A 16,678-nucleotide genomic window follows, 5' to 3' on the forward strand; every position below is an offset into this window, starting at 1 on the left:
TTGCGAAGGATTGGAAAAGAACAGTTTGATTTCTCTCTTCAATTATAGTCAAAAGATGTAGTAGATGAAACTTGATTTCTCTTTAGCTCAATTCAGATATATTGCCAAGGCATGATATTGGTGTTACAGTAAGACAACAAAAAAACCCTTCCTTCCCTTCCTTTCTCCCCCAATACTTCCTATTTCACAGCAAACATATTTTGCTACTTTTTTTCTTCCAAAGAGTCAAATTATGTTTTGCATAAACCAGCTTTCCTTTAAGATGGAATTGGAAATCACAAGCAAACATGGCATCCAGTTATGCTTTGCAGACAAACCATTGTTTCCCATTGCAGACACAGGAAACTGTGGTTTCCCTTGTAAAAGGAAGGGAAGGATGATAACAGAGCACATGTGGAGAGATGAGAGAACAGAAGTCTCATGCACATTCAAGCAATACCACAATGTGGTTTAGCATTATATCTGAACAGCTATCTCTTAGAGCCTTTCTGCTAGCAACTGGCAACAACACCTTTTAATTTATTTCTTTTCCAACCACTTTAGCCTTAAAATAATTGTGTGGAATTCAAAAGCTCAGTTTACTTTTGCATTTGCAGCAGTACATTGATTTAGTGAAATATACCATTTTCATCTTTACTTTATTTAATTTACTTTATTTAATATTTACTTTACTTTACTTAATTCAAGGGACCAAAGAACAGCATCTTGGAAAGAAAAATAGCCATTTTTTTTTCTTATTGCCTGAACTTACGCTTAATGTGCATTGAAACCACACCATTGCTGGCTTATTCAATTTTAAGAGATTTAATTCATAGTTTCTTCTCTTCATAAATTGTAGGTTTGATTTCATGATGATTTACTATTGTTATCCCTTTTGTTTTGCTGTTTTTCAGCCCATCCCTAACATAAATTTCTTTCCATGAATCAAGATATTATATTGATTTTATTCCCATTGACAATAAAGAATCCTTTTGTGTAAGTCCAGCAAAACAAAATTGCAGAGAAGAGTCACTTTTTTGTCCATTGTGATTATTGCTGGGTAAGTGGATAGGGAACCAGTTGACTTTTCAATGAAATGACAATTAACATGGCTTTATAAAAACATTGAAGAAATTAAGGACAGTTCAATGGGAAGGTCTCCTGCACATGTTTAATTGAAGCAGCACAGTATCACTTTCATTAATTTCAATGTGTCATATGCAAGAGATCTTCTCATTGGATAGTGTTTGAGTTCATTCTCAAACTGAATGCCACAGCAGATATCCATAAAGATATAAGGGATACTATTTAAACTGACAAATAACACTCATTGGAAAATAAAATCATATTCCTGTGTATTAGCTATAGCTGAACATGTGCTCTGTGATTCTTACTTTAAAAAAAAACCAACCACAACAGAACCTTAATTACTTAATTTGAAAAGCAAATACCTACTGCAATAAAATTGTAATGACTCTGTGCTTAGGTTCTGACTTTAGCAAGTAACGAACGGATTTCATTAACACCTTCCATGCGGCTGGTGTTTGAAATAAGCCACCTCCGGGCAGCAACTCCAGCCACTGTGTCGAGAGCTGGAATCCTCTATGTGAATACGCAGGACTTAGGCTGGAGCCCGTGAGTACCTCCCTTGCTTTTTGTGCTTCTAATGTGCCCTTTGCAATATTACCCATTTTGTGCTCTTTCATTAGCCAACTTGAATAAAGGCAAGATACACATTTAACAAGCAAATGGCAGTTCAGTGCACCTTCAGCCAGCAACTCTGGGGCCAGTAAGAATATATGAAGTTCCCTGCTGGATCGGACAACAGACCTATGCTGTCCAAAATGCCTATGGCCATGCTTGTTCCTATGGTAGTGATGATCTCATTTGCTGCTGCACTATACAGTATTCTTAACTCAGCAAACAGCTTGCTGAATGCTCTGTTCGTGTAGCTGTCATCTTGTCAGCTGTATGTTGTTGTTGTTTAGTCGTTTAGTCGTGTCCGACTCTTTGTGACCCCATGGACCAGAGCACGCCAGGCACTTCTGTCTTCCACTGCCTCCCGCAGTTTGGTCAAACTCATGCTGGTAGCTTCGAGAACACTATCCAACCATCTCATCCTCTGTCGTCCCCTTCTCCTTGTGCCCTCCATCTTTCCCAACATCAGGGTCTTTTCCAGGGAGTCTTCTCTTCTCATGATGTGGCCAAAGTATTGGAGCCTCAGCTTCAGGATCTGTCCTTCCAGTGAGCACTCAGGGTTGATTTCCTTAAGAATGGATAGGTTTGATCTTCTTGCAGTCCATGGGACTCTCAAGAGTCTCCTCCAGCACCATAATTCAAAAGCATAAATTCTTCAGCAGCTTTCACTTCCATACATCACTACTGTCAGCTGTATACTCTATGGTATTGAGTGAACAGCTATTTCCTCAGAGATTAAGCTGATCAGTACCATACAAAGGAACTTGTCATTGGAGCCACAATGCACTGGTGCTGCTACTAGAGCTGTAGATATCTCCCATGTGAGCCATGGGGACATCTTCCAATATGGGAAAGGGAATATTTCAGTAGTAGAGCACCTGCATTGAAGGCAAAAGGTCCCAGGTTCAATCCGTAGCCCAGTGTTTCCCAAACATGTGTCTCCAGCTCTTTTTGGACTACAGTTCCCATCGTTCTTGACCACTGGTTCTGCTAGCTAGGGATGATGGGAGTTGTGGTCCAAAAACAGCTGGAAACCCAAGTTTGGGAAACACTGTCCTAGTGTATCTAGACAGGACTGGGGAAGAATTCTATATGAAAATCTGGATGACTGGTGCTAGACCTTTAGTGTGAAGAAGGCAACTTTCTAGGGAGACACAGGGTATGAGAACATAGGGGAAATGTCCAGAACAGGGGTTGCTGACTCAGTGTCTGCAGGTGGAAATGTGCCCACTGGTCCACAAAGTTTGATGACCCGCACTGAGAGGAAATGTCTCTGGGACAGTCAAGGGGAAACCCCAGATCCTATAGGTAAACAGTGGGGAGGAGGGGTGAAATAATAATGCCAGGTTTTGGGAGTATTGGGGAAAGCTTAGAAAAGCTTTATTGGTGTGGAGGTGACGGCATGCGAGTGGCAATTTTTCTTCTTCTCTAAATTACATTTGTTATTTCCCCCAGCATCCATGGAAATGTCATATGCTTCTAAGACAGCATTTCCCAGTCTCATTCCTTTCAGACACCATGGCCAATGGCCAAGGATGAGGGGCGCTGCAGTTCAAAACATCTGAAAGATGACAGGTTGAGGGAGAGTGTGTCTTAGGGGTATAAAAAAAAGGCATTTAAAGTCCTAAATTTTAACTGACAGAAGAACACACACCTGGAACAGAATCAAGCAGCCTTTTCTAATCAGGAGCCCTCCAAATGGTTTGGACTTTGACTCTCATCACCCCTGGTCACTGGTCATAGTGGTTGTAGCTACTGGGAGATGGAGTCCAAAATATGTGGAGGGCACTGGTTTGGGAAGGCAAAAGAAGCAGTAACTTAGTCACAGTTGTACTACAAGGCCAAATCGGTTGGAAACGGATCACCAACAAACAAGGTAATTCAGAGAGGCATTTCAGCAAGTAAAATAAGGCTGAACCAAGCTAAGGACATACCGTAAAAGCACTAGGCGGCTCCGCAAACAACCCTCTGCTCTTCTCATAAACCCGCTTTCAAACATAGTAAACAAAAGCAATTGATTAAGGGGAGGAGAAGCACCCTAAAATAAGTTTGTTTTCACAGATACGTGACTAGCTGGATTGAAACTCGCAAAGCACAGACGGAAAGAGCAAATCTAACCATCCTTTTTGACAAATATGTTCCTTACTGCTTGGAGCAAGTCCGCTGCAACTTAAAAACCATCACCCCCGTTCCAGAGAACAGCATGGTTCAGGTAACAACAACTGCAGCAGGATCTTCAAACTGCCACTCTTCCTGAGATGTGATTGTGAGAGTGTTCAAGTATGCAGACCTAGTGCGAAGGAACTTCATTATAATCACAGCATGGTTTAACATTTTGTGTTTTGTGATTCAAGTGACAAAGCAGACACAGATTGTGTAACTGTTTCCTCCTGAATTAGGGCTGATGCCATCCTCTACACTACAGTAATCTCATTTGAAGTCAAAAAGACTACACCTAAGACTCTTATAGAGTCAAGTTATTGTTCATACAAGTAGTATATATAAAAAAGAAATATGGGAACACTATGGAGGTGAGGTCGGTGTTCCTTCATTTTCTAAAACAGACTCCATAATTACAGTGAAGTTATTTGGCTGTTGATAAAATTGAGTTCAATAATTTAAGAGTGTTAACTTCTGTACAGAGTTCTGGACAGACCGTTGCTTGATCGGACAGACCGTTGCTTGAAAGTTACTTTAGCAAGCAAATGAAATTCCAACAGACATTATATGGGACAAGCCCTTACTTTCCTTAAGTTATGTTATTTTTAAAATGCCATATGCATTTCTGAATGAATGCAGAAGTTATGCACTTGAATAATGCTTTTATATGAAGCTTTTGAGTGTGTGTTTTTTTTATTTAAAAAAAAAAAAGCTTTCTGGATCACATTATTTTTCTATGAGGAAAAAACAAAAGCCAGAAATGAAAACAGGTTTTTTGTGTGCCTAACTTACAAGGCAGAAAAACTCAAACTAGAGAACTTAGATGTGGGTCTTTTGAACAACATAGTTACATTGCATTTGGGTATTATTTTTTGAGTCATTCGCACACATCTGTACTCCAAAAGTGGTAAAGAGTGTGTGGTTGGGGTCGCTCCCACAATGACTTTTAAAAACATATTTATTTAATAAAGTTTGCTTGCATAGATTCTGCACCAGAAGGAGGACTACTACAGCAGTGCTCATTGCAGAAACCTCTCTCTCTCTCTCTTAAAGTGTGTGTGCATCTGTCTCTGCGCACATGCAAAAGTAGAACAGGGCAAGATTCTGGAAATCCTGGGAGTAGAGGGAAGAAAAGGAGTGAATTTTGTGCTCATCTGTAGGAGCTGAACTGGGAAACAAATAGGACTATGTGACACCATTCTCCCAGTGCAGTTCATGTTTCCCTGTTATACTGGAATTGAGCCAGTATCTGCAGCTGTCACAAAGCTCAGTAACTCTATATATACCCAACCTATATATTGCAGAGAACACTCTTCCACCTTGTAGGCCCAGTTCCATAATTTGAACAAGATCTGATAGAGACTTCCCTCTGCTCTTTCAGCCTAGGTATGTGTGCTTTAGAGGGTAATATCAGTTACCAATATTTTGGGTTGCCATATTTCAAAAAGTAAAAAAACAGGACATCCTGAAAGTTGCTGAACTTTCTTTTAGGAAAATACCGAGATTGTTGAGCTTTGTTTAGGAAACCCCCAAAGTTGTTGAGATTGTTTTAGACAAAACCCAAAGTTGTTGAACTTTTTCTTACAAGAATCCCCCCCAAAAACGTGATTTTTCATTTGACTTGCCTAAGATCCAGGACAAAACGCCACCTTTCGGAAATCCCCTCCAGACGTCAATTTCGCCTTTGAAGTCCTGGTAATGTCTGGGACATATGCCAGCCCTACCAATATTACATTTTCTGGAAACAGGCTTTGCATGCAGAACACATTCCTGTAGACCAGGGGCAGCTTACCTTTGATCCTCCAGGTGTTGCTGGACTACAATTCCCATCAAACCTAGCCAACATGGCCAGTGGTCAGAGATGATGGGAGTTGTAGTTCAACATCTAAAGGACCATATCTTAGTGTGAACCTCTCTGCCTCTACCACTGACATGTGACACCCTCCAGGAATAGTATATGGCAAAATCCTTCTTCTTGCATCAGTTACCACTTTTGAGTGGCTGAATACAGTTTCCAGTCCTTCGCCTCAGCTCTCAAACAGCTCTTCCTTCTGCAGTGTCTGATTCAATTGCCCATGGGCCAGAGAAGAAGTGGGGACTGCGCATAGATCCACAATGGGAATTAATCTTCCCCCTCCCTCTTCAGTTCAACAATTTGTGTATGTTGCTTAGGTGTGCCTAACATATCGCAGGAGCAGCTACCCAGCAGGCTTTCCTGCCTATAATAAAGGGAACTCACCCTCGGCTCATTGCTTTGGTCTCCTGTCTGTGACTTTTCTTCTTCTATGCCAAATCTGATACCAGTCCTACTCAGAGTAGACCCACTGAAATTAATGGGTGTGGTCTATTAATTTCAATGAGCCTACCCTGAGGAGAACCTAGTCAGATGCCATCCTCTGTAATTATAAATACATCACAATGGTTGTGTGAAATTAAATAAGTGTTTTAAAATATTTATTATATTGGGACAGTAGCAGCTATTGAAGTAGACATAAGAATATAAAGGATGTAGGGACTGTATTCAGATATCTCTATTCTCTCCTTCCTTTTTATTTATTTTCACTGGAGACTTTGTGTTCATTACTGGATTGTCTCCTGACCCCGGAGAATGCTCCCCCAGACTCTCCCCGTGAACTCTATGAAGTATATTTTGCATTTGCAAGTATATGGGCCTTCGGTGGTGCTTTGTTCCAAGATCAGGTGAGTGGCTGGTTTTGAGGGAAGATAACAGTATTTTGGTATTCTCTTCAAGTTTGACAGCAACCATTCCTGCATCACACGGGGTTGGGCTACATGACCCATGAGGTCCGGTACAACTCAACAATTCTATGATTCTATCTTCCAATCAATGGCGTGCGGTGAAATTTTTCGTAGGGGAACAGGGCCAGAGGCACCAGCTTGCAAGAGTGATGGAGGAGGTGACATCACATGTGTGACCTCACAGCATCCCAACATCACGTGCATGAGCCCTGTGTCTCCCTCCCTAAGCCAGGCAGAAGCTTCCTGGGCTCTGGGAAGCAGGCGCCAGGCTTTAATACTTTAATACTCTAATTTACCAGGAACGTTTAGGAGACTAGCCTAGTCCCCGTAGTCCACTGACTGTACCCCAGTGCTTCCAATATATTTTCAATAAGAAATGAGAGAAGAAAAATAAGCCAGCAATATTTGTATCATTAACTGCAAAATTATGATTGTGAGTGCGTGTTTTTTATACAGTCGTACGTCGGGAAGTCAAATGCCTTGCGAGTCAAACGTTTTGGCTCGCAAACACTGCAAACCCGGAAGTGAGTGTTCCAGTTTGCGGACGTTCTTCGGAACCCGAATGTCCGACACAGTGGAGCTTCCTGCAGCCAATTGGAAGCCGCGCCTTGGTTTCCGAATGTTTTGGAAGTCGAACGGACCTCCGGAACGCATTCCGTTCAACTTCTGAGATACGACTGTATTTACATAAAGATCCAGAAGATCCCACCTTGGCCTAGTTGCTGAACAACAGTGATGTTCTCCACTTCTACCTTCTGTCACCCCAAAGTGATACATCCAAGATGCCCACCATCAAATGTGCACTTTAGCCATTATTTTAGAAAATTAATATGCATTCATACGTGATTCTGGACACACCACTCCTTTGTGTACTGTAGGGGTCAGAAATCAGAATACACTGTCCATGCCAACAGATAAGGCCTGGACATATTTTTATGTAGCACAGCTGTTCTGCCTTGTTGCTAGTTATTCATGCCCTTTTCTTTGGGTTCGTTCTTGTGGCGATATGTTCTACAGTTTCCATTTCTTACATTTGACACTTGATAAACATTTTTGGCCCTGGGAAACATAATATACACCATAGGGCTTTTCTAATCTCTAGCACCTACCATCCCACAAGCCAACTATCCCACTAACTCCTGCTTCTTACAAGTTCTGAAGGAAAAGTGTCAGGCAATCACAGCAATTTTCTGCCAGCAAGATCACATATCCCTGATATAACTGATCCAACAGGAAGGAACTTTTCTCAGCCTAATGATTCATGACTGTTCTCTCTACAGGGATACAGACCGAGGAAATACTCTGAGCCTCCTGTTTCCTTTTACCACTTGCTAGGGTCTCGTACCAACATCTAGTTAATATTGGCTGTGATAGAAGACTTTTCACCCTAACAACTGATGAAGTATCTGGCAGATCACTACCCCTTTTGAGTGGATTTAGGCCACTGATTGGCTACCAAGTCTATATTTGTCAGAACAGTGAAATAAGGCAAATGTGTCTCCAGATCCTTGTTTCCCTTCCTTTCTTTAATATCTCAAGATATCTCAAGTTGCTTGGCTTGATTACTTTAAGATGCAAGCTGAACCCTATCACACCACGGATGCATGTATTGTTAAGTGCCAGAACCTGGCTCACCTTTACTGCATCTTTCTGATGGTTTGGAAGAAGACTTTGAATGTGACAGTATGTTAGGGTAGGCATTCCGTATTCTGCGAATGAGGGACTTAGCATGAACCATATGGCATTTTTGCTTCCAGAAAAACTCTGTGGCCACTTCCTTTTGTTTCTCATGTAACTCTGTGATCTCTGGTGTCACTCGAAAGCATGCAGCAATATATGATTATAAAAGAATAAAGGGCCTTGGTATTTTCATTCTCAGAAAATAGACAGTCTAGAAAACCTCAGGGTTAAAAGGTCACTATCGAATAGTTCGTTGAGTTATTTCCCATAACTTAGATCAGTGAACATAGTTTGGGAGAAAGTCCTTCAGCTCCTGCAGTTTCTAAGCTATGAACTTAACATTCCCACTTGTTTTTTTTTTCTTTAAGCTTTCCTCTCTGTTTTATAATGGTAAGGAACATAATAAGCTGTCTTTTATTTAAACAGACCATTGGTTCATCTGGCTCACTCTTGTCTACAATCATAGGCACTGACTCTCCAGATAGCAGTCTTTCCCAGCCCTGCCTGGAAAGGCCAGGGACTGGTCCAAGGATCTTCTACAGTACATGCAATGCATGTGTTCTGCTGTTGAGCTATGCCCCTTGGTTGTTCTAGTGCTGCTTTAATTGTTTAAAATATTTCTTGAACGTCACCCAGAGGATGGCAGCTATTTTGGGTGCCTGCAAAACAGAGCAAGCAAGCAAGCAAGGTAAAGGTAAAGGGACCCCTGACCATTAGGTCCAGTCGTGACTGACTCTGGGGTTGCGGCGCTCATCTCGCTTTATTGGCCGGGTCATGTGGCCAGCATGACTAAGCCGCTTCTGGCGAACCAGAGCAGCGCACGGAAACGCCGTTTACCTTCCCGCCGGAGCGGTACCTATTTATCTATTTGCACTTTGACGTGCTTTCGAACTGCTAGGTTGGCAGGAGCAGGGACCGAGCAACGGGAGCTCACCCCGTCACGGGGATTTGAACCGCCGACCTTCTGATTGGCAAGTCCTAGGCTCTGTGGTTTAATGCACAGCGCCACCCGCGTCCTGCAAGCAAGCGAACCAACATACAAATAAAATGCTCACAGTCGGGCTAGCATATCTCTCCCCGTGTTTCATGTCTGGCTCCCCTTTGTTCTGTTTTTCAGCTAATTGATTATCGCATGGAGTTTAGTAGATGGTGGATCAAAGAAATGCGGACAATAAAATTTCCTTCCCAAGGGACGGTTTTTGATTACTTCATTGACCCGGATACGAAAAAATTTACTTTGTGGAGTGAGAAAATTCCAGGCACCGAAATAGAAGCAGATGTCCCTCTCCAGGTAGGACAATTCACTGCAATTAGTCATAAGAGAAGCAGCACATATCTGGATAATTACGGCTGGATTAGGGGGAACACAAAGTGCATAACAAGTTGGAGTTCAAGTGTTGCTAATTATCAAAGCAGTGTCACAACACAAGGAATACTGCGCCAGTGGAAAGTGCATTGCTATTACGAAAAGGGTTTTGTTAAAGCAGATTCTGCGTATTGGGTTTTGTCTTGACACTATAGCTGGGAAGAAGACCCAAAGATTCCTTTAAGTATAGTAATATTTTATCCATGCAGACCTGTGTCAGGGCCTGGCAGACCCAGGAGGAGGATGAGCTCACGGGGAGCATAGACTGGGGAGAGGACGATCCCAGGGAGGGTGTCATCGGCCTGTGGGGCCTCCACTATATTGTTGGCACCTGTCTATCTCAGGAGACAATGGGAGAATGCCCCTTCAGAAATAGAGTCGAACCGTTGGAGAGTTACAGTGCCTACTGTGGCTGTAGAGAATGATATGGGAGAGACATGTTTTGTTGCAGATGGGGCAAATGAAGGCATCCAGTCTTGCTGCTACAGGTGCACAATGGTGCTTCTTCTCTCTGCATTCTTCCCAGCTTAGTGGGGCAGGGAGAGAGAATTGGCCACTAGTAACCCCTTGATTGGGATGCGGGTGGCGCTGTGGGTTAAACCATAGAGCCTAGGGCTTGCCAATCAGAAGGTCAGCGGTTCGAATCCCCGCGACGGGGTGAGCTCCCGTTGCTCGGTCCCTGCTCCTGCCAACCTAGCAGTTCGAAAGCACGTCAAAGTGCAAGTAGATAAGTAGGTACCACTCCGGCGGGAAGGTAAGCAGTGTTTCCGTGCGCTGCTCTGGTTCGCCAGAAGCGGCTTAGTCATGCTGGCCACATGACCCAGAGCTGTACGCCGGCTTCAATCATAAGACACCATTCGAATGGCAATGCCTATCAACTTTTGGGAGCCCAAGCCCCCTCAAATATTTTATTGGGGGCGTGCATGAAGGGACATTGGCCCCTAGGAGTTGACTTCTATGATAGACATACAGTGGTAACTCGAGTTACATACACTTCAGGTTACAGACGCTTCAGGTTACAGACTCCGCTAACCCAGAAATAGTATCTCGGGTTAAGAACTCTGCTTCAGGGTGAGAACAGAAATCGTGTGGCAGCGACGCAGTGGCAGCAGGAGGCCCCATTAGCTAAAGTAGTACCTCAGGTTAAGAACAGTTTCAGGTTAAGAACAGACCTCTGGAACGAATTAGTTCTTAACCTGAGGTACCACTGTATATTTAAAACAACAGATTGGCCAAGACTTTGGAGGATTATGTATACCAAAATTGGAAACCACCATGGTGAATGTTTTTCTGATCCTTTTCAAGTGGCAAGCGAAAAAGGGGGGAACAAAATGAAACCCTCTTGTCCCCTTTCCTCCTCTCTGTTCCTTAGTGAATGACATCTTGCCAAATGAACTATTTAGATCAGGGTGGGAAAACTGTGGTCCTCCGGTTGTGGTTGGACTCCAACTCCCATCAACCGCAGTCAGCATAGCTAATGGACATGGATGACAGAAGTACTCTGGCAACAGCTGAAAGGTCGCACCTCCCCACACATTACAGAAAACCTCTTTCTCCTAAACAGCTGCCAACTGATTGAAATTAGGGGTATTAGGCAAGGACAGAATTTGCTTCCTGGTGGTTGTGGTGGGGTTTTGCTCCTAGTGAAGACAGCCAGTGGTCAACCCTCCCTCCTACCCAGAGTCTCTTCTTATCTGAATTAGTTGCCATGCATTTTTATAATTTGGCTCAAAGAAAAACGCTCAAGGTTGATGTGGCTTGGGATTGACAGAACGATGGTTCTTGGGAATCCCTGTTGTCCATTTAAATTTTAATGTTTCTATCATTTGTTCCTCTGTGCAAATTAACGGCCATGGCAGTGTGTTGGGTTTCTTTTCTGAAGTCAAGACTTTAAATTTAATTCAATCGCCTAGATTTACAGCTATTCTATATTTCACAAGGCAGAATCAATAATGTGACTGAAGTGAAGAAGATAAAAATTTATGGTATCTTGCAATTTAATGGTTGAAAAGATGCAATTGGAGAGATCATAAATTGTGAAGGAGTTTATGCTTCATTGCTCCTGATTCAGTGCTTGCTGTTAGGACTTGATTTGTGACTATTCACAAGGTGTGATTAATGGTGTGATCGATGCTTGCTTCAGTGCAGTAAAGCAGTTGTAATGCTCTTCATTAGAATAAATAAAATAAATTGACTGAAGCTTTATAAAAACTGTGTAACATTTAAAATCTAAAATGTCATTTTTTTCCCTGTTACAATTTAGGTTTCTTCAAGGCATTTCCCACCTACAACACATTATTCATTGTCATTCTTCTCCCCCCCCCCCTTCCCCTCTTGGATATTATAGAAATCCATGTGGGTTTGGGTTAGCTTTATGCAAAGCTCACTGAAGAGGGAAAAAAAGAAAAGGAAGGGTAGGATGGAACTGACTGGAGTCTAGGAAATTGTGGTGGCTCTGTTTTGCCATCTTCCCAAGGTGTGTTCTGTTCTCCAAACATTTGAAAGCTGTGCATAACTGTGGCAGGAAACGTCCTATTGTACGGATGATTCTGAAAAAAAAGTAGACAAAATAATAGCTTCCGTTGTTCCTAAATGGAGTGGTTTTGTAATTGGCTCCAAAAAGGAGGCAGTGGAAATATATGAAACATTAAAATAGCATTTCATTATTTTGCAAAATATGGTGATGCTTTATTTTAGCCCATTAAGAAAGGGGAACTATTTTAAAAAATTGAGAACTTAGAAAAGAGGGGAGGCTTGTCTTGGTTTAGAGTTGCTTTTTTATGGATTCAGTAAATATAAACAAGGCCACCAATCAAAAGAAAGTTGGTTCCACTTAGTACCCTTTGACATTTATAAGCTCTAGTTAGCTGCAACATATTTATCCTATTGATTTCAGTGGGACCTAAGCATAACTTTCTAACACTGTATTGGGGCCAAGGAGTGGTGAAAGAGGCATATTTATACTATAGATCCCGTGTCAGGTGACTGACAAGTGGGCAGCCTATCTGCCTGTCGTTTGGCCTTCCAGTGGTGGAGAGATAAGGATCTGGCCTGCCAACCAGAAATGGTTTCCCATCCCTACTTGGGAATTATAGCTGGGGTGGTGGTGCTAAGGAACCTCTAATAGAGGAGTCTCCTAATTGAACTACAATTCCCAGAACTCTATGGGGAAAGCTAAGCACCTTAACTTAGTATAAAACCAATCTAAGTTGATTGTGTAGTTACCAACTTTAATATTCTTCATAACTTCTTCAGAAGTGCATATATAAAAATATGTCTGAGCAATAGGAAGAAAGTAAACAGCGTTAACCTCATACCCTCTCTTCAGTAAAACCCATCACCTGTGCAAGAATTCTAGTTCTAAATTGTTTTATCTTCAAGAAAGGTGCAGAGGAAGGTTTCAGGGGAGTTTTCCAAGAATGGTTGGCTCATCGATAGATGAGGTGAAGCCATGAAGCACACACACACACACACACCCCTCATTTTCTGCAGTGTTGTTGTTGTTACATTTTAATTTATTACTCAGCCTTCCCAAGTCCCATGGTGGATTGCTGCAATTAAAACCATGTTAAAAAGCCGTCTAAAACAATTTGCAGTCACAAAGATAGGGTGGGTCTTAAAAATATACATCTCAGGTGTCAAAAGCCAGGGGAAATAGGTCAGTTAGTGAATTCTCCTATCCAGTTAGTGAATGCCCTCAGGAGTGAGGCACCACCAACTCCCAACAGAAAGAAGCAGCAAGCAAGTGTATTGCTCTTCCTGGTTGCTTGGTTCCTAGTTGCCTTTCAGTCCCATCTCTCCGTTCCCATCTCCTGACCACTGCCCTTCCTTGCTCCAGCCCTCACAATACAACGATGAGAAACCCTTGTGTGGCAACGTAAAAGTGAAAGCGTTGTGTAAAGTTCGCAAAATTGCAAAAAACCGTTGCCAGCTTTCTGTTTGCTCTGCCTTTGTTAAGAGAATGTCTGTACATTCAGAAATAACCTGTAGCATATCTATTCTTCGACTGCACCACCTCAAAACGCAAGTGGGAACAGAGAGACATAGCTGTCAACTTACAGATTTGAAAATAAGGGACCAACAGCCTCGAAAATAAGGGATCAGCAGCCAAAATAAGGGATTTTCCAAGGGGCACAGGTATGTTCAACTTCTGAGCCCCTCCGAGCCAAAGGCAGAAAGCCCAGCCAGCAGCCAAACAAAGCCAGAGACAGCTGAGACCAAGTTTGGGAAAGCCTGGTCTACCCACTTGGAATTTGAACTCCCAAATTCGTTCCCTTTTCTCTGCATTTGAATATTTTTTACTACTATTATGCCCCCCAGTGAAGTGATTCTATTCAATGTAAAGCAATATAGGCAAAGGAGACCTAGATAGTTTTTCTTCAGTGATAAGTGTTACCTGTGCAGCCTCGTTGTTACTTTCAGCAAATCAGCCAGCCCCGTGATACTCATCTTTCTTAGGCATACAGTTTTCCAAATTCTCAGCATATCCCTTGATCAGCTTAGTGATATGTTGAAAAATAAAGGATATAGCACATGGTGGGCTCTGCGTGTTGGGGGGTGAGGGGGAAGCACCCTATTCTCTGTGTCTGTCCACGGGTTCCTTCTAGATCCCTCGCAGTTCATTAGGAGGTTGCTCAATTTATTAGAAACCAATCATGCATTCATACATTCTTCCATCTGAAGTGCACTTTTAAATGTTAGACTATACACTAATCAAGTTGAACATGATAATGAGAGCACGTTCGCATTGTTAAGGTAAATGATCCAATGCACTCATAGTGAAGACTTATTTGAACTACAATTGGAGCTTTTCATTGCAATATTGAACATTCTGGGGAACTTGGAGTGCGTTGTTTGGTGGCTGACTTGCAAATGTCTGATTATCATTATCTTGCTGGCGGTGGGTTGGCCATTTCACTCCTGCTTTCGGTTGCTTTTCTAGGAGTCATTAGAATTTTATGGCAAACTGGGAACTGGATTCTAGATGTTATGAATATTAATGCTCTTCCTTTTCTTACAAAGGCAGACACAAATATTTATTTATTTACGGCACAATCCTATACATCGTTGCTTAGAGCTAAATCCCATTTTCAGTGGGGCTTGCTCCTGGGAAAGTGGGTATGGTGTCACAGGCTTGTTTCTTTATTTCCATTGATTAATAATCTGCTTCACTGTATAGAGCAAAGGTAGGTTGTTTACATTTTTACATCTTCATATTTAAAGCAACAAGAACAAGATGGCTTCTTAAGAGGGAATGGGTAAAAGCACCTGCTTTGCCACCTCCTAGGGGCCAAGGTCCTTTTGGCCCCTCTAATAAAATATTTGAGGTGGCTGGGCCCTCAAAAGTAGATGGGCATTGCCATTCAAGTGGACCACGTCATGTGATTGGTATTTTATTCAAGTTGGTACCCCTGTGGCAGACAACTGCCATTTTAGGCCCTCAAAAGTCAGTGCCCAATCTGATGTGCTCTTGGGCATTGTATTTGGGAGGATTTAAGATGTCGTTCCCATGCTATCAAAGGCCTGGAGCCGAAAAGGAGCCCATCTCATATTTTAAAGCCCCACTCACTGCCAGGGGTCTCAGGATTGCTCAGGCATAGATAGAGTGTGTGCAAGTGGAGGAGAAGGAAGGAAGGAGTTTGGATTTGATATCACTACCCTAAGGAGTCTCAAAGCGGCTCACAACCTCCTTTCCCTTCCTCCCCCACAACAAACACTCTGTGAGGTGAGTGAGGCTAAGAGACTTCAGAGAAGTATGACTGGCCCAAGGTCACCCAGCAGCTGCAGGTGGATGAGCAGGGAAGTGAACCCGGTTCACCAGATTATGAGTCCACCGTTCTTAACCACTACACCACATTGGCTCACCCTCAAGTGAGTTGAGGGTGTTGGCTGTTGTAGTGCCAAGCCAAAGAGACGTGAAGCAGGGCCTCCATCCAGCTCTGCTACTGTTAGCCCTAGTCACTTACACACACGGCAGGTCGTAATTTAAAATAATAGTCACGTTCCGCCTCAGTTCAAGTACCATTGGCAGTGGTTGGTACCATCTTAGATCCTCAGAATGCACTGGCCAATAGGACGTCAACATCACACCGATCATTGCATTTGGGGTGGTGTGGGGTTCACGATTGTGACCAGTTGTTGCTGACTCCCTCAAGCTTAGGTTCTGAAATCTCTATCCTACCACGTCAAGGGTGTTGCGGTCTGAGCTTGTAGTCCTGGATTTATGGGTGGCAAGAGCTTTGAAAAACCCAGTGGCAGTGGCAGCCTGCATGGTGCACTTAGTGCCTAGTTTTTGCTGAGCAAAAGGCCGATGAAGAGACACAAGGAAGGGAAAGACCTTGTGGACTGCTGCCAGGGAAGTTTCATTTCGAACAATGGAGGTGCAGCGATATCAATAGATCTTTTAAATGCACTGCTCCACTTGCTTTTTTCTTAGCCTTTCCCCCTTGGAGTTAGCTGCCTTTCGAATTTTGATTGCTAGACTTTTACTGCTCGGTTGGGGGAAAAGGCAGCGCTGTGGGGCTTACTTAGAGCAACATCAGTCACTTGGTGCTACGTGGTGTCTTCTCCTCCTATGGAGCGTTTAGTGGAGGAAGGAAAAGAGCCAGGGAGCATTAGATGAAAGAGAGACCATCTTAGTCCAAGGAGAGAAGACAGGAAGTGTGTAAAAGACTCACTTTGGCCCCACAGTTGTAGTGCGGGCAAATGGATGGAAGGCATTTTGAGGCTGGGGAAAATAAGGGAGAAATATAGTTAAAGCTATGGTTTTCCCAGTAGTGATGTATGGAAGTGAGAGCTGGACCATAAAGAAGGCTGATGGCCAAAGAATTGTTGCTTTTGAATTATGGTGCTGGAGGAGACTCTTGAGAGTCCCATGGACTGCAAGATGATCAAACCTCGCCATTCTGAGGGAGATCAGCCCTGAGTGCTCACTGGAAGGACAGATCGTGAAGCTGAGGCTCCAATACTCTGGCCACCTCATGAGAAGAGAGGACTCCCTGGAAAAGACCCTGATGCTGGCACAAGGAGAAGGGG

At 43.0% G+C, this 16,678-nt stretch overlaps 1 protein-coding gene across 1 annotated transcript in view; it reads left to right on the forward strand.

Annotated features, from left to right (window-relative positions):
* The window catches only part of LOC310833208 (dynein axonemal heavy chain 11-like), a 217,438-nt gene that overhangs the window by 70,412 nt on the left and 130,348 nt on the right, over positions 1-16,678 (forward strand). The window contains exons 33-36 of the mRNA XM_083715704.1: positions 1,466-1,614; positions 3,739-3,889; positions 6,406-6,537; positions 9,395-9,568. Of these exons, the coding sequence (XP_083571830.1) occupies positions 1,466-1,614; positions 3,739-3,889; positions 6,406-6,537; positions 9,395-9,568 (606 nt within the window). The remainder of the gene's footprint in view (positions 1-1,465; positions 1,615-3,738; positions 3,890-6,405; positions 6,538-9,394; positions 9,569-16,678) is intronic.

Source organism: Podarcis gaigeae, assembly GCF_964106915.1.
Source record: "Podarcis gaigeae genome assembly, chromosome: 1".
Taxonomy (NCBI): domain Eukaryota; kingdom Metazoa; phylum Chordata; class Lepidosauria; order Squamata; family Lacertidae; genus Podarcis; species Podarcis gaigeae.